General features: G+C 40.2%; 1 protein-coding gene across 3 annotated transcripts in view; it reads right to left on the bottom strand.

The window, feature by feature from the left end:
- Positions 1-3,048: 3,048 nt before the first annotated feature.
- Positions 3,049-16,092, bottom strand: part of MICU3 (mitochondrial calcium uptake family member 3) — a 52,826-nt gene continuing 39,782 nt past the window's right edge. For 2 of the 3 annotated variants that reach the window (XM_070757640.1, XM_070757639.1), the window contains 6 exons: positions 15,704-15,804; positions 14,952-15,123; positions 13,512-13,620; positions 10,113-10,270; positions 8,067-8,137; positions 3,049-4,213 (listed from right to left, as the gene is read on the bottom strand). In XM_070757640.1, coding sequence (XP_070613741.1) covers position 4,213; positions 8,067-8,137; positions 10,113-10,270; positions 13,512-13,620; positions 14,952-15,123; positions 15,704-15,804 — 612 coding nt within the window. In that variant the 3' untranslated portion in view covers positions 3,049-4,212. The remainder of the gene's footprint in view (positions 4,214-8,066; positions 8,138-10,112; positions 10,271-13,511; positions 13,621-14,951; positions 15,124-15,703; positions 15,805-16,092) is intronic. The other variant, XM_070757641.1, reaches the window with a different exon arrangement.

A 16,092-nucleotide genomic window follows, 5' to 3' on the forward strand; every position in this document is an offset into this window, starting at 1 on the left:
ATAATCTCATTTCCATAAAGAATGTGGAAAAAATACACATTTGTCCAGTTTATTTTTTTTGTAATAAACATAACATGCACCAGATCAGAGATTATCTAGTATCTTTATATGAGAATTGATATATTATAAAAAGTTTCCATTTGTTTCCCCATGTTTATTAAACATATTACAAAGGTGAACAAATTTATACATTTGTCCTAATTTTTGCCATTTATTTCAATATTTATTTTCTATGTCAAATGAAACTGTCTTTATTTTCATTTTCACATCTATACTTCTCATTGTATTACGAATCTGTCATTCTCTGAAAATTATTCAAGTTCTCAGTCAATAACATGATGTCATTGGCATAAAAACACTTCCTTAACCAACAATTTCTAACATCAGTGCAACCATTTCTCATGTTTATACTAAATAAGCAAGAGGATACTTCATTTTTATTATTAACCACTTAGTGTTGAATTATCCACTATTTTTCATACATACTTTATATACATCATATATTGCTGTATTCAAATTTAACAATCGGCCTTTAGCATCATTGAAACATAAGGCCTATGTACATTTTTGTATGTTTTGTCTAAGCAATCAAACAAACATACAGTAGGCTTATACACAGGACTGATTATAATGAAAACAATGTTTGAATTAATTTTGCACTTTGTTCAGTTTTAATAACAGCTATTTTGAAAAAAAATTCAAATACATTTTTCTTGGTTTTATTCACAGTGGTTTTATTTTTAAAAGTAAGACAATATCTCCCTTCTTTTGAAATATGGACAAATATCCACTTTGTCCTAAATCATCTTCTATGTTCTTTCTAAATTTGCTACTTTAAGATTGTCTCAGTTTTTCTGCTTTCAGTTTATGTATTTTAAGAAATCTTTTTCTTAATTCAATATGACACCAGAAACTTGGTTAAGTATTATCTAATTTAATTGATTTCAATTAACCTATATAAGAGGTTCTTAACGGAAGGTGATATCCTTATTTAGTGAAAAAAAGTTATCATTAATTTATCATTTTCCATACTTCTCTGTGCATCCTGAAAAACTAGTCTCCCCATCATACATTTTTTTAAGACATAGAGAAGACACAGAAGCACAGAAGCATTTCCTCTTCATGTAGCAAAATGTTTAGATAAAAGTCCAATATAAACCTCATTCCATGATTATGGTTTCTATTTTAATAGAATAGTTGTTATGCAAAATTAAAACATGCATAAGGACATAGATAATCTCTGACTTCTGGTTATCAGATAATATATAAATCCAGTGCTACTCTTTAAGATTGGTTCATAGTAGATTTATAGCATCCTTCACAAACTGGCAGTACAGGAGGCAATGTGATTCAACCCTAATTATATGTACATCTATTCATTCAATAGGAACCAGTATTACAATAGTGGAAATATGGATATGCTCTGGCAGGTAACTGGTAAGCATCTGAACAAATCCTTGGATCACAAATTAAAAACTGCATTTATGTATTCCGAATCTATAAAAAAATTGTAGCTCTTGATTATTTTAAAGAACAAAATTATGTCCTCCCACATCTGTCTAAATGGAAGGATTTATAATCCTTTTGCTTATATGAAGATATCAGATAAATCTTGTAGGTAAAAAAATTAGTAAAGTTTTGTGGCTGAATATGGCTAGATATTTCTACAGGTATTGTATTCCCTTTACAGTTATGAAAACCAGATAAGACTCTAAAGTATTTTAGTAGATTATCTAAAGAAAGCACAAAAAAAAGAATACAGTGGTACCTCTACTTAAGAACTTAATTCGTTTTGTGACCAGGTTCTTAAGTAGAAAAGTTTGTAAGTAGAAGCAATTTTTCCCATAGCAATGCATGCAAACCCATTAGGAAAGAAATAAAAGCTCGGAATTTGGGTGGGAGGAAGAGGAGGAAGAAGAGAAGGAGGACAGTCACTGCTGAAGGAAGAAAGTGAGGTGAGGGGAATCCAAAAAATCCAAAACTTTAAGTTTTTTTAAAAAATAGAGGTACAGTGATCCCTCGATTTTCGCGATCTCGATCTTCGCGAAACACTATATCGCGATTTTCCCCACCCGATGACGTCACTCTCTTCCTTCCTTTCTCATCTTTCTTTCTCTCTCTCTTTCTCTATCTTGCTTCTTCCTCTCTCACACTCTCTTCCTCCCTCTCTCATCTCTTTCTTTCCTTCTCTCTCTTTCTCTATCTCTCCCCCTCTTGCTGGTGGGTGGCGGGCGGGCGAGCGGGGGCATCAGCGAGGAGCCGGGGTTTCCCCTTTGCGTGGGCGGCGGGGAAACCCGGATCTTCGTCTGCTCGCTGCTGCTGCGGCCGCCCAGCAGCTGATCTGCTCGGCGGCAGCAGCGAGGACCCGAATCGGGCTTTCCCCTTTGCGTGGGCGGCGGGGAAAGCCCGATTCGGCTCCTCGCTGCTGCCGCTGAGCAGATCAGCTGCTGGGCGGCCGCAGCAGCAACGAGCAGACGAAGATCCGGGTTTCCCTGCCGCCCACGCAAACTCCACCATCTGCGCATGCGCGGCCATGGAAAAAGGCTGCGCATGCGCAGATGGTGTTTTTACTTCCGCAACCCTACATCACGAAAAATCGATTATCGCAAGGGGTCTTGGAACGGAACCCTCGCGATAATCGAGGGATCACTGTACTCTGAGGCGGCAAGGAAGAGCACACAACTCCCATACACCTGGCGCGAGGCTGTCTCCCATACACTGCACCAGAGAGAGAAACCCAGGGGGAATGGCAGGAAATTGGCCGGGCCTTTGTGCCGCTCTCAAATTTCCTGGGAATTTTTTCCGGGCTTGGGTTCTTAAGTTTAAAATGGTTCTTAAGAAGAGGCAAAAAAATCTTGAACACCCGGTTCTTATATAGAAAAGTTCTTAAGTAGAGGTACCACTATAGTTTGAAATCTAAACTGTGATTTTTGCTTTTGAAAAGGAGATCTTTGGTGATTCCTCATACGATTCAGAATCCCTTACAGGAGCATCAGTAGGGAGATTTTGCTCACTTTGTTTGCTGTTTCATGAACAGCATACAATAAATAAATAAATATACATTTATTTTGTATTATAATGCATTATTAAAACATTTAAAATCAATATATTTTGATCAATCTACAATTTTATAGTAAAGTGCTGGAGTAAAGCTACCACTTTAGATCAAATAAATTAAAGTACTTAATTTGACTTAATCTGGATGCCAATAATGAAAAAAATCAGAATTAAAAAGAATCCAATTTAAATAGTTTTCTTTTAAAAATCTTAGGTTATTTCTATACTACAAATCTTAATAATTCAAAATGATAGATAGCTTTACAATTTTTATCCACACAATCAGATTTAGTTTTAAAATGAACCTCATTTCATACTTTGAATATATGTTCCTGTGATAACTCTAGAAGGAAATATTTTCTCCTATATAATTGTAATTATTATAGGCACATTAATTAGCTTAAGAAACAAACTACAAAAATGGAATGGCATGAGAAAATAAACTACGCTTGATTTTTAAAAATACATTTCTAAATACATCTTAATTTTATAGAATTCCTGATCATTTAAATAAATGTAAATGAAACAGTCTCACCCTGCTAAAAATACTCCCAGGTAAATGTGCTAATGAATGTACAAATCATGCTATTTTTGAAATGCTTATCCATGATATGGATTATGCATAACGAGTTATTAAATTAGCCTTTCTATACTGAAAAACATTTGAAGCATTTTCACATGTAACTGTACATTTGTTTTTGATTTAAGGACTTCCATTTCCATTTTCTCTACTATCATAGGCTTAACATGACTGAAACTGGAGAAAAACATTAAATCATAATTCTAGTCTGGTGGAAGAAAGTGAAAGAGAGTAAGAATCTGCAGATGACCAGGCAAAAACTACATTACACATTAAAAAAATATACAAGTGAATCCTTTCCAGGAAAAGCAGATGAGTCACATTTTGAATCATACAGGTAGACTGTTTTAAGAATTCTGAGATACTGTTTCATCGGAAAAATATTTGGTCTAATGGTCTGTTCCTGATTACTATGGTCAATTTGCAAAAGAAAAAGCAGCAAACATTAATGTTGATCAAAAGTAGAGGTGACTTTGCATTCATAGTTGAGAAAGTGCTTTCAAAGTTTACAAAGTGCTTCCCTATTACAGTCATCACAAGAACATTGTAGTTCTTCAATCCATATGCGAAGTCTTTCTATTAGGGAATCAAAATATAATTAAAAGTGACACTACATAACAGTTATTGTATATGCAAATAGGATAAAAAATTAAGATTTATAAATTGGGGGTCCCCAACTGCTGAGGCTCAACTGCTGGGCCATGGCTAATTTGAAACTGGGCTATGTAAGCATCGGACTGGTGCACACATGTGCGTAGTTCAATTTGTGCGAACAGCAGGCCGGCATGTGCGCAGCTCAACTTTCTCAAGTTAAGCTGCATGTATATCCTCGTATGCTCATGCATGTCAAGCTGTTAGCTGGCCCGACACTCACACAGTCCAGTTCCCCCCTCTCTCCCCGCATCAAGAACTATAAAAAAGTCTGTTTTACCCTTAACTTTTAACTCCTTGCCTCAATTATTTGGTCTCTTCTAGCAATTAGATACATTTTCAGGAAACAGCACTGACTTTTGCAATACAGTGAACCCTCGAGTTTCGCGTCCTCAAGGATCGCGAAAGGGCTATTTCGCTAGTTTTCAACCCGGAAGTAAACTCCACCATCTGCGCATGCGTGCCCTTCCACGCATGCGTAGATGGTGGAGTTTCCCCGCCGGGCAGAGGCTTCCCTGGGTCTTCCCCCTCTTTCACTATGTTGCTTCTTCCTCTCTCACACTCTCTTCCTCCCTCTCTCATCTCTTTCTTTCCTTCTCTCTCTTTCTCTATCTCTCCCCCTCTTGCTCTCGAGCGGCCGCCTAGCAGCTGATCTGCTCGGCAGCGCAGCAGCAGCGAGGAGCCGAAGATCTTCGGCTCCTCGCTGGTGCTGCGCTGCCGAGCAGATCAGCTGCTAGGCGGACGAAGGAACCTTCCCTGGGTCTTCCCCGCCCGGATCTTCGGCTCCTCGCTGCAGCCGCGCGCCCTTCGCCTCACCTGGCGGGCGAAGGAGGGCGCAGCTCCGGCCGCTCGCCTCGGAGCCGGTCTGCCTCCAGTCCGCGGCAATTCCCCTCAGCACGCTGCCGGATCCAGCGGGGGAGGGGGGGAAGCGAAGGCGCGGCGATGGGCAAGGGCTGCCAGTGAGCCTTCTCCGTCCCTTTCCTGCTGCACCGGTCTGGGGCCAAGTGGGCGGGGGGCGGCCGGGACCTCGCCTGTCTCCGCCGCCCGCATCGCCCCTCCGGCGGGCCGGCCTCCCCCGCCCGCCTCTGCTGCAGCCGCCACCGCCTCCCCGACTGGCACAAAAGGGCCCCGCCCGCCCCGCCCCGAAGCTTACCTTGCGGCGGGATTCCCTCCCCCCACAGCCAAAACTAAAAGCCTGTCTCTTTTTTTTCTTGCGGCGAGCCCAAGCCGTTTCTCTCTCGACCGCAGCCGAGCTTCCCTCGGCCCCCTTTGGCCCCGTCGCCTCCTCCCCGCCTGCCTTTCCTCGCCAAGCGCACGAAAAAAAAGAGAGAAGGCTTCTACCAGAAGCGGGTGATGGCGGAGGAGCTCCGAAAGCTGGCTAGCGGCTTTTCCCCCGCAAGAGATCCTTCATGCCCCTGCCCGCCGTCCCCGGCTTCTAGTAGAAGCCTTCTCTCTTTTTTTTCGTGCGCTTGGCGAGGAAAGGCAGGCGGGGAGGAGGCGACGGGGCCAAAGGGGGCCGAGGGAAGCTCGGCTGCGGTCGAGAGGGGAACGGCTTGGGCTCGCCGCAAGAAAAAAAAGAGACAGGCTTTGAGTTTTGGCTGCGGGGGGAGGGAGTTAGGAAAGTCCTACTTCTCTCCCCGCAGCTAAAAACTCAAAGCCTGTCTCCTGCCGCCCGGTTTAGCCAGGACACGAGCGGCGAAGTGACACCCCCCACCCCAGCACTTTGAATCCCGCCGCAAGGTAAACTTTGGGGCGGGGCGGGCGGGGCCCTTTTGTGCCAGTCGGGGAGGCGGCGGTGGCTGCAGCAGAGGCGGGCGGGGGAGGCCGGCCCGTCGGAGGGGCGATGCGGGCGGCGGAGACAGGCGAGGTCCCGGCCGCCCCCCGCCCGCTTGACCCCGGGGTACTCCCCCAGCCGGTTAACTTGAAGCGCTCGATTAACCGGCTGGGGGAAGGCAGGGCATTTGCCTCCTCTTTCCAGCTGAAGGAAAAGCAGACAACTGCCTTTCCCTCGGTCGCTTCCCGGAGACCGCTTTGGAACATCGCTTTGGGAGAGGGGGCAACTGTTCCCGGTTAAGAAGCAAGAATCCACCCCCTAGCCAAACGGCTTTTTTCCTGTTTAGCACGGCGTTCGAGCGCTAAACACAAAAAAAGCCGTTTGGCTAGGGGGTGGAAGTGAAAGTGAAATGCCGGCGGCTCTAGCAGCTGCTACAAGCAGCATTTCACTTTCCCTCCCAGGCAAAAAGATGCCGGCATTATGGGCTGATGGGGCCGGACTTCCCAGGCGGAAGGCGTGCCCCTCTCCCCGGCATCTTTTTGCCTGGGAGGGAAAGTGAAATGCCGCTCGTAGCAGCTGCTAGAGCCGCCGGCATTTCACTTTCCCTCCCAGGCAAAAAGATGCCGGCATTCTGGGATGATGGGGCCGGACTTCCCAGGCGGAAGGCGTGCCCCTCTCCCCGGCATCTTTTTGCCTGGGAGGGAAAGTGAAATGCCGGCGGCTCTAGCAGCTGCTACGAGCGGCATTTCACTTTCCCTCCCAGGCAAAAAGATGCGGGGAGAGGGGCACGCCTTCCGCCTGGGAAGTCCGACCCCATCAGCCCAGAATGCCGGCATCTTTTTGCCTGGGAGGGAAGGTGAAATGCCGCTTGTAGCGTGGGCGGGCACGCGCGCGGGGACCCCAGCTTCGCTTCCCAGCTGGGAAGCGGCCCCAGCAATGGCGTGGGCGGGCGGCGCGCGCGCGGGGAAACCCCAGGCGCGAGCAACGGGGTGGGCGGGCGAAGGGCGGTGGAAGTAAAAACACCATCTGCGCATGTGCAGATGGTGTTTTTACTTCCGCACCGCTACTTCGCGAAAAATCGATCATCGCTTGGGGTCCTGGAACGGAACCCTCGCGATGATCGAGGGTTCACTGTATATACTGCTCAAAAAATTAAAGGGAACACTTAAATAACACATCCTAGATCCGAATGAATGAAATATTCTCTTTGAATACTTTGTTCTGTACAAAGTTGAATGTGCACAACAGCATGTTAAATTGATTGTCAATCAGTGTTGCTTCCTAAGTGGACAGTTTGATTTCACAGAATTTTGATTTACTTGGAGTTATATTGTGTTGTTTAAGCATTCCCTTTATATTTTTTGAGCAGTGTATAACACTATATATTTGATGAAATATATAAAACTATATTTTTAAAACTTCAAAAATAAAGAAGCTGTAATCTTATAATTGAATTACAAAAGGAAGGAATCTTGTTTCCCTGACCACTGCAGGTATCCATATTGAATCATCCACATAAAAGTTGCCCATACAAATGGTTCGTGCACCTTCAGTTAAGAACGTGAATTCTGTGAGATCACATATCAAAACACACAGTGTGATTTGGCTGTGGTCATTTTGTTGTGTAGCATGAAGGATGTTTGGCAGTCTCTAAAGATGTGGTTTGTTTTCAATCTTGCTCAACACAGAATTATGTGGATGACATAAAATTTTGCTTGTTTACAATGCTTTGTGGAAAATGTGATAGAAATACTCTATACTTTTTCAGTTTGCTCTATGTTTTACATGAAGGGTTAGATCTGTAATATCATTGTAAGTTTATAATACTAAAGTGGCTGTCCCTGATTAATATAGTAAATTCCACTTGCCAATTGAACAGCAAGTTGAGAATGATGAACTTTTCCTATCAGTGATCTTAGAAATACTGCCTAAGATTGCTGATAGGAAACACAACAATGACACAAAAAGATTGCTGATAGGAAACACAATGACACAAAAACATACCATTGTCTACTGTTGAGTTCCTTCTTCATACAGGATTTGAAAGTGGTATATTTCTGTATGTTTCTGTAACCCTAAAGGCAGAAGAGAAAGAAATATGCATGGAAAAGTATCATGCAAATGCTGTCACAACTGAACTTCAGGAAAATAGTGGCATGAAAAAATGCTTTTTATTATAGAAAAAACAATAAATTTATCATGGAATTTAATGCTCATGCAGCTATACAACTACATATGAGATTCCTATATAAAGAAAAAGTATAATTTGGCAAAATGTTTGCATTAAAGACAGAAGTTTTGTGCTTTATAAAGATATAAAATTGCTATCTTAAGGCAAGTATTTACTTGTCTCATGTACCATAATTTAATATTTTGGGCAATTCATTGATACAACGCAAGGTGGCAGTAGAACATATTGGACAAAATGAAATATATGTGATCTTCAAAATAATTTATAAAGCAATTAATATATGTACAAGGGAAACAGTGTTCATTCAGAATTAGAGAATGGTGTGTGTACGTGTATTTAGAATAATACTACAACAGTATTGTAAATTTGTTAGTTATTAACACAAATAATATAGCATCTTCACAATATTGTGACACAGTATTTGTGTTAGAAGATGTAATTAAAGTGAATTTTGTCACTACGTTCAAAGGCTGTGGGATTTTATCAATATATTGTATAATGAAGTGTTAAGTACATCCGAATAATCAATTGTAATTATATTAGGCAGGACTTGTGTGTTTAAAAATGGCAGAAAAGAATTGCCCTTTCTCTTACTTGGCTGAATGAACAATAAATGCTCAGCCTATACTTTATCCTCACTGCTTCACCAAATGCCTTTTACTACTCTGCATTGCTGCCTCTTCTCCAATCTAACCACAGTCTGCCATGTGGGGAGAGGCACCCCAATTTGGGAAACATGGATTGGACTAAATAACCATTTGAATTAAAAATATCAAAATATTATTTGTGAAGTTAATCCATTTTTAAAGTTCTTATAGTTCAGATTCATATTAAGTTGAAGTATGAAATGTGAAGTATCCTGCTTGATATGCTTCCTTAATTCTAATTGTTGGCCTCATCCAAAATAGCTTACATTCTACTTTATTCAACAGCTATCAAATGTGGAAAAGTGAAATGTCTATTTCCTGTGTTTTACCTTAGGATGGATATATGTTTATCCCAGGCATGTTTAAATTCAGTTATTGTAGATTTACCAACCACATCTGCTGGAAGTTTGTTCCAACCCTCTACTACTCTTTCAGTAAAATAATATTTTCTCATGTTGCTTCTGATCTTTCCCCCAACTAATCTCAAATTGTTCCCCATTGTTCTTGTGTTCAACTTTCCTATTAAAAACACTTCCCTCCTGAAACCTATTAACCTTTTAACATATTTAAATGTTTTGATCATATCCCCCCTTTCCCTTCTGTCCTCCAGACTATACAGATTGATTTCATTAGTCTTTCCTGATAAATTTTATGCTTAAGAGTTAAGACCTTCCACCATGCTCAAAATTTAGACACTTGGCAACTGATTCATATTTATTATGTTTGCAGTGATTTGGGGTAATATGAACACCTTTTGTGGCCTTCTGACAAGCAAAGTCAATGGGTAACTCAGATTTACTTAACAATCATGTTACTAACTTAAAAACTGCAGTGATTCACTTAACAACTGTGGCAAATAAGATCATAAAACGGGACAATCTTCACCGGACAAATAGCAATAGAAATTTTGGACTCAACTGTGGTTGTAAATTGGGGACTGCCTATATTGTCTATAAATTATAACAGCAAAATTAAAGTTTCTAAATTAAAAACTGAAGATCAGCTTGATTGATAGTAAGGCTTGTAGTTTAAGCCTGCAGAAGGAACAAATATTCAGTTCTCTAAATTAGTAGTTGGCTAAAACTAAAGCATACATGATAAATAGTTTTAACTTCAACAAAATGATAATTTTGAAATGGCTATGGAAACAGTGATATAGTTTTAAAGCTGTTGATGTAATAAACACAATTGAGCAATAATTTAGATTCTTACTCTGAATCCTCGTTGCAATCTGTCTTTCATAATTCCAATAAATTCTTTGTAACTCAGCTGATCATCCTTGTCTACATCAAAGATCTTGAAAACTGTGTTCACTAAATGAGGTGAAAGCTTCAAACCAGTAGCCACATATACTGCACGCTTGAACTCATCTAAGGAAACAAAGCAAATTAGTGTGCTTAACAAAACTACTTGATGGCTTGGCCATAGCATAACATAAGGTGATAATATTAATCAGAGATCTGGAGAGAAATAAAACTCTTTTTTTCTTATCCTCAGTTCCTAGCTTTTTCTGAAATTTTGCTCCTATTTTAAAACTACTGTATTTAGCCACTCCCCACCCCAATGAAAACTTGGGTGTGTCTTATACACTTATACACCAACTGTAGCCCCAGCCAACTACCGCCACACTTTGCCAGTGCCTCTACCTCCCAGCAGCAAACAGCACAAATCCTGATTAGCACAAGCAACTAATTATCGGCTTCCTGACCATCAGCTGATTCAGTCTGCAGGCAGGCGGCAATCGGCTATGGCAATTCATGCAGACTGAAACTATTAGCTGCTTGTGCTAAAACTGAAAGTGAAACTAAAATTGCAAGGAGGCAAATTGCTGGGAAGTAGAGGCAGATTTTTATTTTCTTCTGCTAATCAAGCTGTGCTGAAACTGGATGTTTGTCGTTTGCTACAAGGAGGTAAGTCAATAACATGCCTATAGAATGTTCAAATTATTAGACTTATTTTTAAAGACTGCTTTATTATTGTTCTAGACCAGCGTTTCCCAACCGGTGTGCCGCGGCGAGAGGCGGCAGAGGAGAGTGGGCGGATCGGGCGGGCAATGGGGGAGGGCGGAGAAGCCAGGGGCGCGTTTGGCCGGAGGCACCTACTGCCGAACCTCCCTGCCCCTGCCTCCCCACGGTGCCTCCGGCCAAACGCGCCCCTGGCTTCTCCGCCCTGCCCCATTGCCCGCCTGATCCGCCCACTCTCCTCCGCCGCCGCCTCCTGCCTTGGGGCGAGCAATCCGGGAGTCCGGGACTGTGTGGCTTTGCGCCATGAAGAGAAAACGGCCGACTTTTCCCTGCTGCTGTTTTCTCTTCATGGCGCAAAGCCACACAGTCCCGGACTCCCGGATCGCTCGCTTCTCCGGTCAGCAAAGCCATCTGCCCAGGAAAGCGCCGCGCTGGCCGGAGAAGCGAGCGATCCGGGAGTCCGGGACTGTGTGGCTTTGCGCCATGAAGATAAAACGGCCGACTTTTCCCTGCTGCCGTTTTCTCTTCATGGCGCAAAGCCACACAGTCCCGGACTCCCGGATCGCTCGCTTCTCCGGTCAGCAAAGCCATCTGCCCAGGAAAGCGCCACGCTGGCCGGAGAAGCGAGCGATCCGGGAGTCCGGGACTGTGTGGCTTTCGGCCGGGCTAACGGGAGGCAGTGCGAGGCCGGGCGCTGGGGACGTCTGGGAGGGCGAGGAGGCTGATGGCTGCTGCGCACTCCACTCTCCCTCCGGCTCTCTCTCGCTCTTTCTTTTTCTCTCTGTTGCTGGCGTGGTGAATGAGAAAGAGAGAGAGAGAAAAAGGAGGGGAGAGAGAATGAGAGAAAGAAAGCAAGAGAAAGAGAGGGAAAGAAAGCAAGAGAGAGAGAAAGAAAGGGGGGAAGGAGGGAGAGGGAAAGACATAGAGGGAGGGAAGGAGGGAGAGAGAAAGAGAGCAAAAAAGAGAGGAAGAAAGAAAGAAAGAGGGATGGAGAGAAAGAAGGGAAGGAAGGAAGAGAGAGAAAGAGGGAGGGAGAAATAGAGTGAAATGGAGGAAGAGATATTTTTTTTGTCCAAACTTTTCTTTAGCCCCCCCGCCCCCCCCTTCAGTGTTCCCCAGAATTTTGAAAACATGAATAATGTGCCGCAGCTCAAAAAAGGTTGGGAAACACTGTTCTAGACAACTTAACAAAATGAAGAAACTTTTTAAAATAAATGCTTGATCTGAAGAGGCCCAGTGCTTTTGTATCTTCTTTTAAATAGCAAAGAATAACTATACTTCCAGAAAGCTACATCAATTTTAACAGCATCTTTACAAGTATAGTCTGATATGTAACAGTGTCCTGTTGTAATATTAAGATAAGGCAGTTGAGTTAGACCCTGACGTAGTCATGTTTGGAGTAGATCTATTTAAATAATTGGGAGGAGTTAGTGTGATTACATTTAAGAAAACTTTCTGGGATTAATATACTGCTATAATGTACATTCTCCATTTTTTTGCTATTTCTTTGGGTCAGACACACATGCATAGAAATACACAGCAAAAAGTGTATATTTATTTTATTTATTTAATTGAATATAATCTGTACTGTTTGCTGAGAGGAAAATTGCTGGGAGGCAGAGGCAGATACCCCACCCCTGTTTTCCTCCCCAAAAGCTAGGTATGTCTTGTACTTTGGAGAGTCTTATACTCTGTAGTCTGGTTGCAGTTCATTAGACCAAAAGCAAAGCAACAAACTCATATTTTGGTTTAACTTGCTGAATAAACCCAGCCACTCTAATTGTTAGCTTTCCAGTTAGGCTGGATATGAAACAGAGCAAATGAGTTAATTGTACTGTATTATGAGGCTACATTTACAGAATCTTGTGATGTCACATTGTTGTCACATGACGTATTGTGACTTTTCCCCTTTGCTAAACCAGGAATGGGCGTGGCCAGCATGTGACACATCTGGACTGGAGGCTGTGAAATAGCAAAAGCCAGTGTGTGACACATCTGGACTGGAGCCTGTGAGTTTGACATCCCTGCTATAGGGTTTCCAGCTTGAGCAGGGGGTTGGATTAGAAGACCTCCAAGGTCCTTCCCAACTACAATTACATGAGAATTTAAGCTCTTTTTTAATGAAACATTTGATGCAGAAATGTAGAAGGACAGCTGAAAAATAAAAAAAAGTTTCTCTTCTATTATTTGATTCAAAGTACTGGTTATTGCCTGTAATGCGCTACATGGCATAGGATTTTGTTGCTTGAGGGACTGATTCCTCTTTTCCATAATATCTCATTGGACAATTTGATTTTGCAAGATTGATATCTCCCAGGACTTGGCAAACGCACCTTCTCTGTGGCTTTTGGAATGAGGTTTCCTCCGAGTCCTGGACGGTACCTACTCTGCTATTATTTAGAAGGAGACCTGGCTCTTTGCCTAAACCTTTGGCAGTAAAGTATGAAGACCTTTGGTTTGCTCTTGTACAGTCTTTCATTCTCACTATTTTTTAAAAATTGGGTACTTCTGTATTTTCCTTCTTTTAGTTTAATTTACTTGTAAATTGCCCAGAGTCATTGGGAGTTGGGTAACACACAAATGTGATAAATAAGAAAAATAAATTAATAAATGAAAAGCACAAAATCTTGACATTAGACAGTCTTACCTTGTCCTATTGAACGATTTGCAAAATTGTACATTTGCATTGCAATTGCAAAATCTTCCAGATTGTTCAAAAACTGGAAAAAGGATCTAAATTCATCAAATGTAATGCCCTGGAAAATAAAGTAACATTAGATCTTAGAACCAAGGTGATAGTTGCTATAGTGCCTTCTTTGTATTGCAAAAGGCTTGTAGTAAAAAAGAAGCAGGAATTTAGTTTTACTTATTAGAATACTGCTGCATTGCTGTCTCAGGAAAAACTGGTAGCAACAAAACAATTCTTCTGTCTCTTGTCTTTTAAAAATATATTCTCAAATATTTAATAACGTTCATCTGTCATTATACATAATGTATATATAAATTTATATATAATAAAAAAATAAATATATATGATATTTAAAGCCTTCAAGCAGTAAGAGTATAATTTATAGCAAGTTAAGGAAGTCTGTGTATTTAATAGTATCTATATTGCTATATTATTTACTTCATAAATACTGTAATAGATTCAGCTAAATTAAAGTTTATTACGCTGTCTAATTATTCATTGGCATGGATCAACGCTGACAAACCATAACTGTAAATGTTATTTTTAATGCAGTAATAACAGAGGGTTTATGGCTGGCTATGGCTTATTAAAAGAAAATAAGAGTATAACAAGGGAATATATAATACTCTGCTGTGAAAATGGTTTGGAAGAGAAATTTCTTTAATCCAACCCAATCATATGCTGGTGGTTGTGGGGAAAATAGTGGAAGGAGTGTTATATTGTACATTTGCTGCCTTGTGTTCCTATATGATAAAATATAAAATATGTGGCTATGTGTTATTTTAGCATATAGTTTGTTAAGAAAAATAATTCAGAGTAACAATTAGCTGAAATTAAAATCTGATATGTAATCAAATAGAGAATTAAGTAAATTATATGCTATGAGTTGGATGGCTAGAGATGGACAAAATATTATTGCCAATGTTTAATCTAAAGGCATTTACTGATATTGGTAGTGATGCAATAAGAATGCAGCAAATATTTTTTTTCTTTTTTTCATCTGTAGAATTTTAATACATTATAAAAGCCACTTATTTTATGTGGAAATAAGCGTATGTATATTCTGAAATGTTGAAAAATTTTTCAAAGTATTTTAACATGATTCCATGGTGAAATGCTTTTATTTTGATTCCAATCACTTTTTCTTTCAATATAAACTATTTTCCCTCCTCTCCCACATTCCTTTCTTACTGTCAGTCAGGACTGTATGGGCACTATGCATCTTCAGTCTTGGACTATGAATGAATTGTAGCTTTCATATTTAAGCAAATCTATCTGAAAATGAATTACTTAGGAAAAGTTTACGTTTCCTGTTAATACGTAACAAGATTGGGATGCTGAAAAGAATATGGCTATGAAAATTCTGCAGAGGTCTGGGGCTCTTGTTGGAAATCTTACTTGTTCTTCTGGGATGCTGCAGCGCACATTTTCCAGATAGCTTGATGTATTTTCCACATTTGTATATCTTAATAGTATATGAGCAAAGTCTTCCTCACTGATGGTGGTCATTCCATTAGAATAGGAAAGGAATTCTATCTCAAGAACTTCAGTTTGGAGGTTGTCCATAAACCTAGTTTATGAAAATACTGATATCAGACTCTTAAAGGTGATGAGGTAGGCAGGGGAGGGGAGTAATAGCAAATATCTCTAATATTTAAAGTCTACTGTAGGATAATTCCTATTATTAATTCAGAGACTAAAACACCAGCAACAATATATTCATCTACGATATTTTTACACCAATTCATCAAAATAAAAGATAAAACAACCTACTTTAAAAAGTATTTTTCCTTTACATGATGCTTGAATTTATAAACATATTGAAGGAAATCAAATACATTGTGGTCACTTTTTATTTAATTCTCTATGATTAATTCATATGATTAATTTGTCTGGTAAAAACTAAGGCCCATATCCCTCTTACCACTGCTATAATTATTTGAATTTATTTGTTTGAAAAATGTCTGTTATATAGCCTATTCAATTTGGCTTTTCTGTATTTTATGGTAAAATATGTTTTTCTGCATTAGGAACAAGTTCATACAAGTAGATGTTTTTTTTCTTTTTATTCAAGATCAGAAAAACACCTTCCAAAAATATAAGACATACATAAAAACATAATGTGTATTCAAAGTATAAAATAAAGTCACCTGTAAAAATCTTCGAAGTTAAGTTCAGCCTTTCCTTTCTTTCCAAAAAAGTGTATCAGCAATGTAGTATCAGAATGTAAACTGGTAAAGTCATCTGCACGCTTAAAAACACATTAGCAGTCGACAATAAATTTAATGCATAACTTTAGAAACAAAAATTCAAAATATTAACAATGAATTTTATTTAAAAATATGATTGTCCTTCATTAAACTAATACATATCTTACAAAACTAGTTAGTAATTAATATATTAATTTTATACAGTTAGTAATTAATATATTAATGTTTACAAAATATATTTTATAATGTATTGGTACATTGTCCAGAGAAAATGAGATGGAGAGTTTCTAAATTTGATAAATAAATAAATATTAATCTTGCTCACATAA

The sequence above is a fragment of the Erythrolamprus reginae genome, chromosome 7, assembly GCF_031021105.1.
Source record: "Erythrolamprus reginae isolate rEryReg1 chromosome 7, rEryReg1.hap1, whole genome shotgun sequence".
NCBI lineage: Eukaryota > Metazoa > Chordata > Lepidosauria > Squamata > Dipsadidae > Erythrolamprus > Erythrolamprus reginae.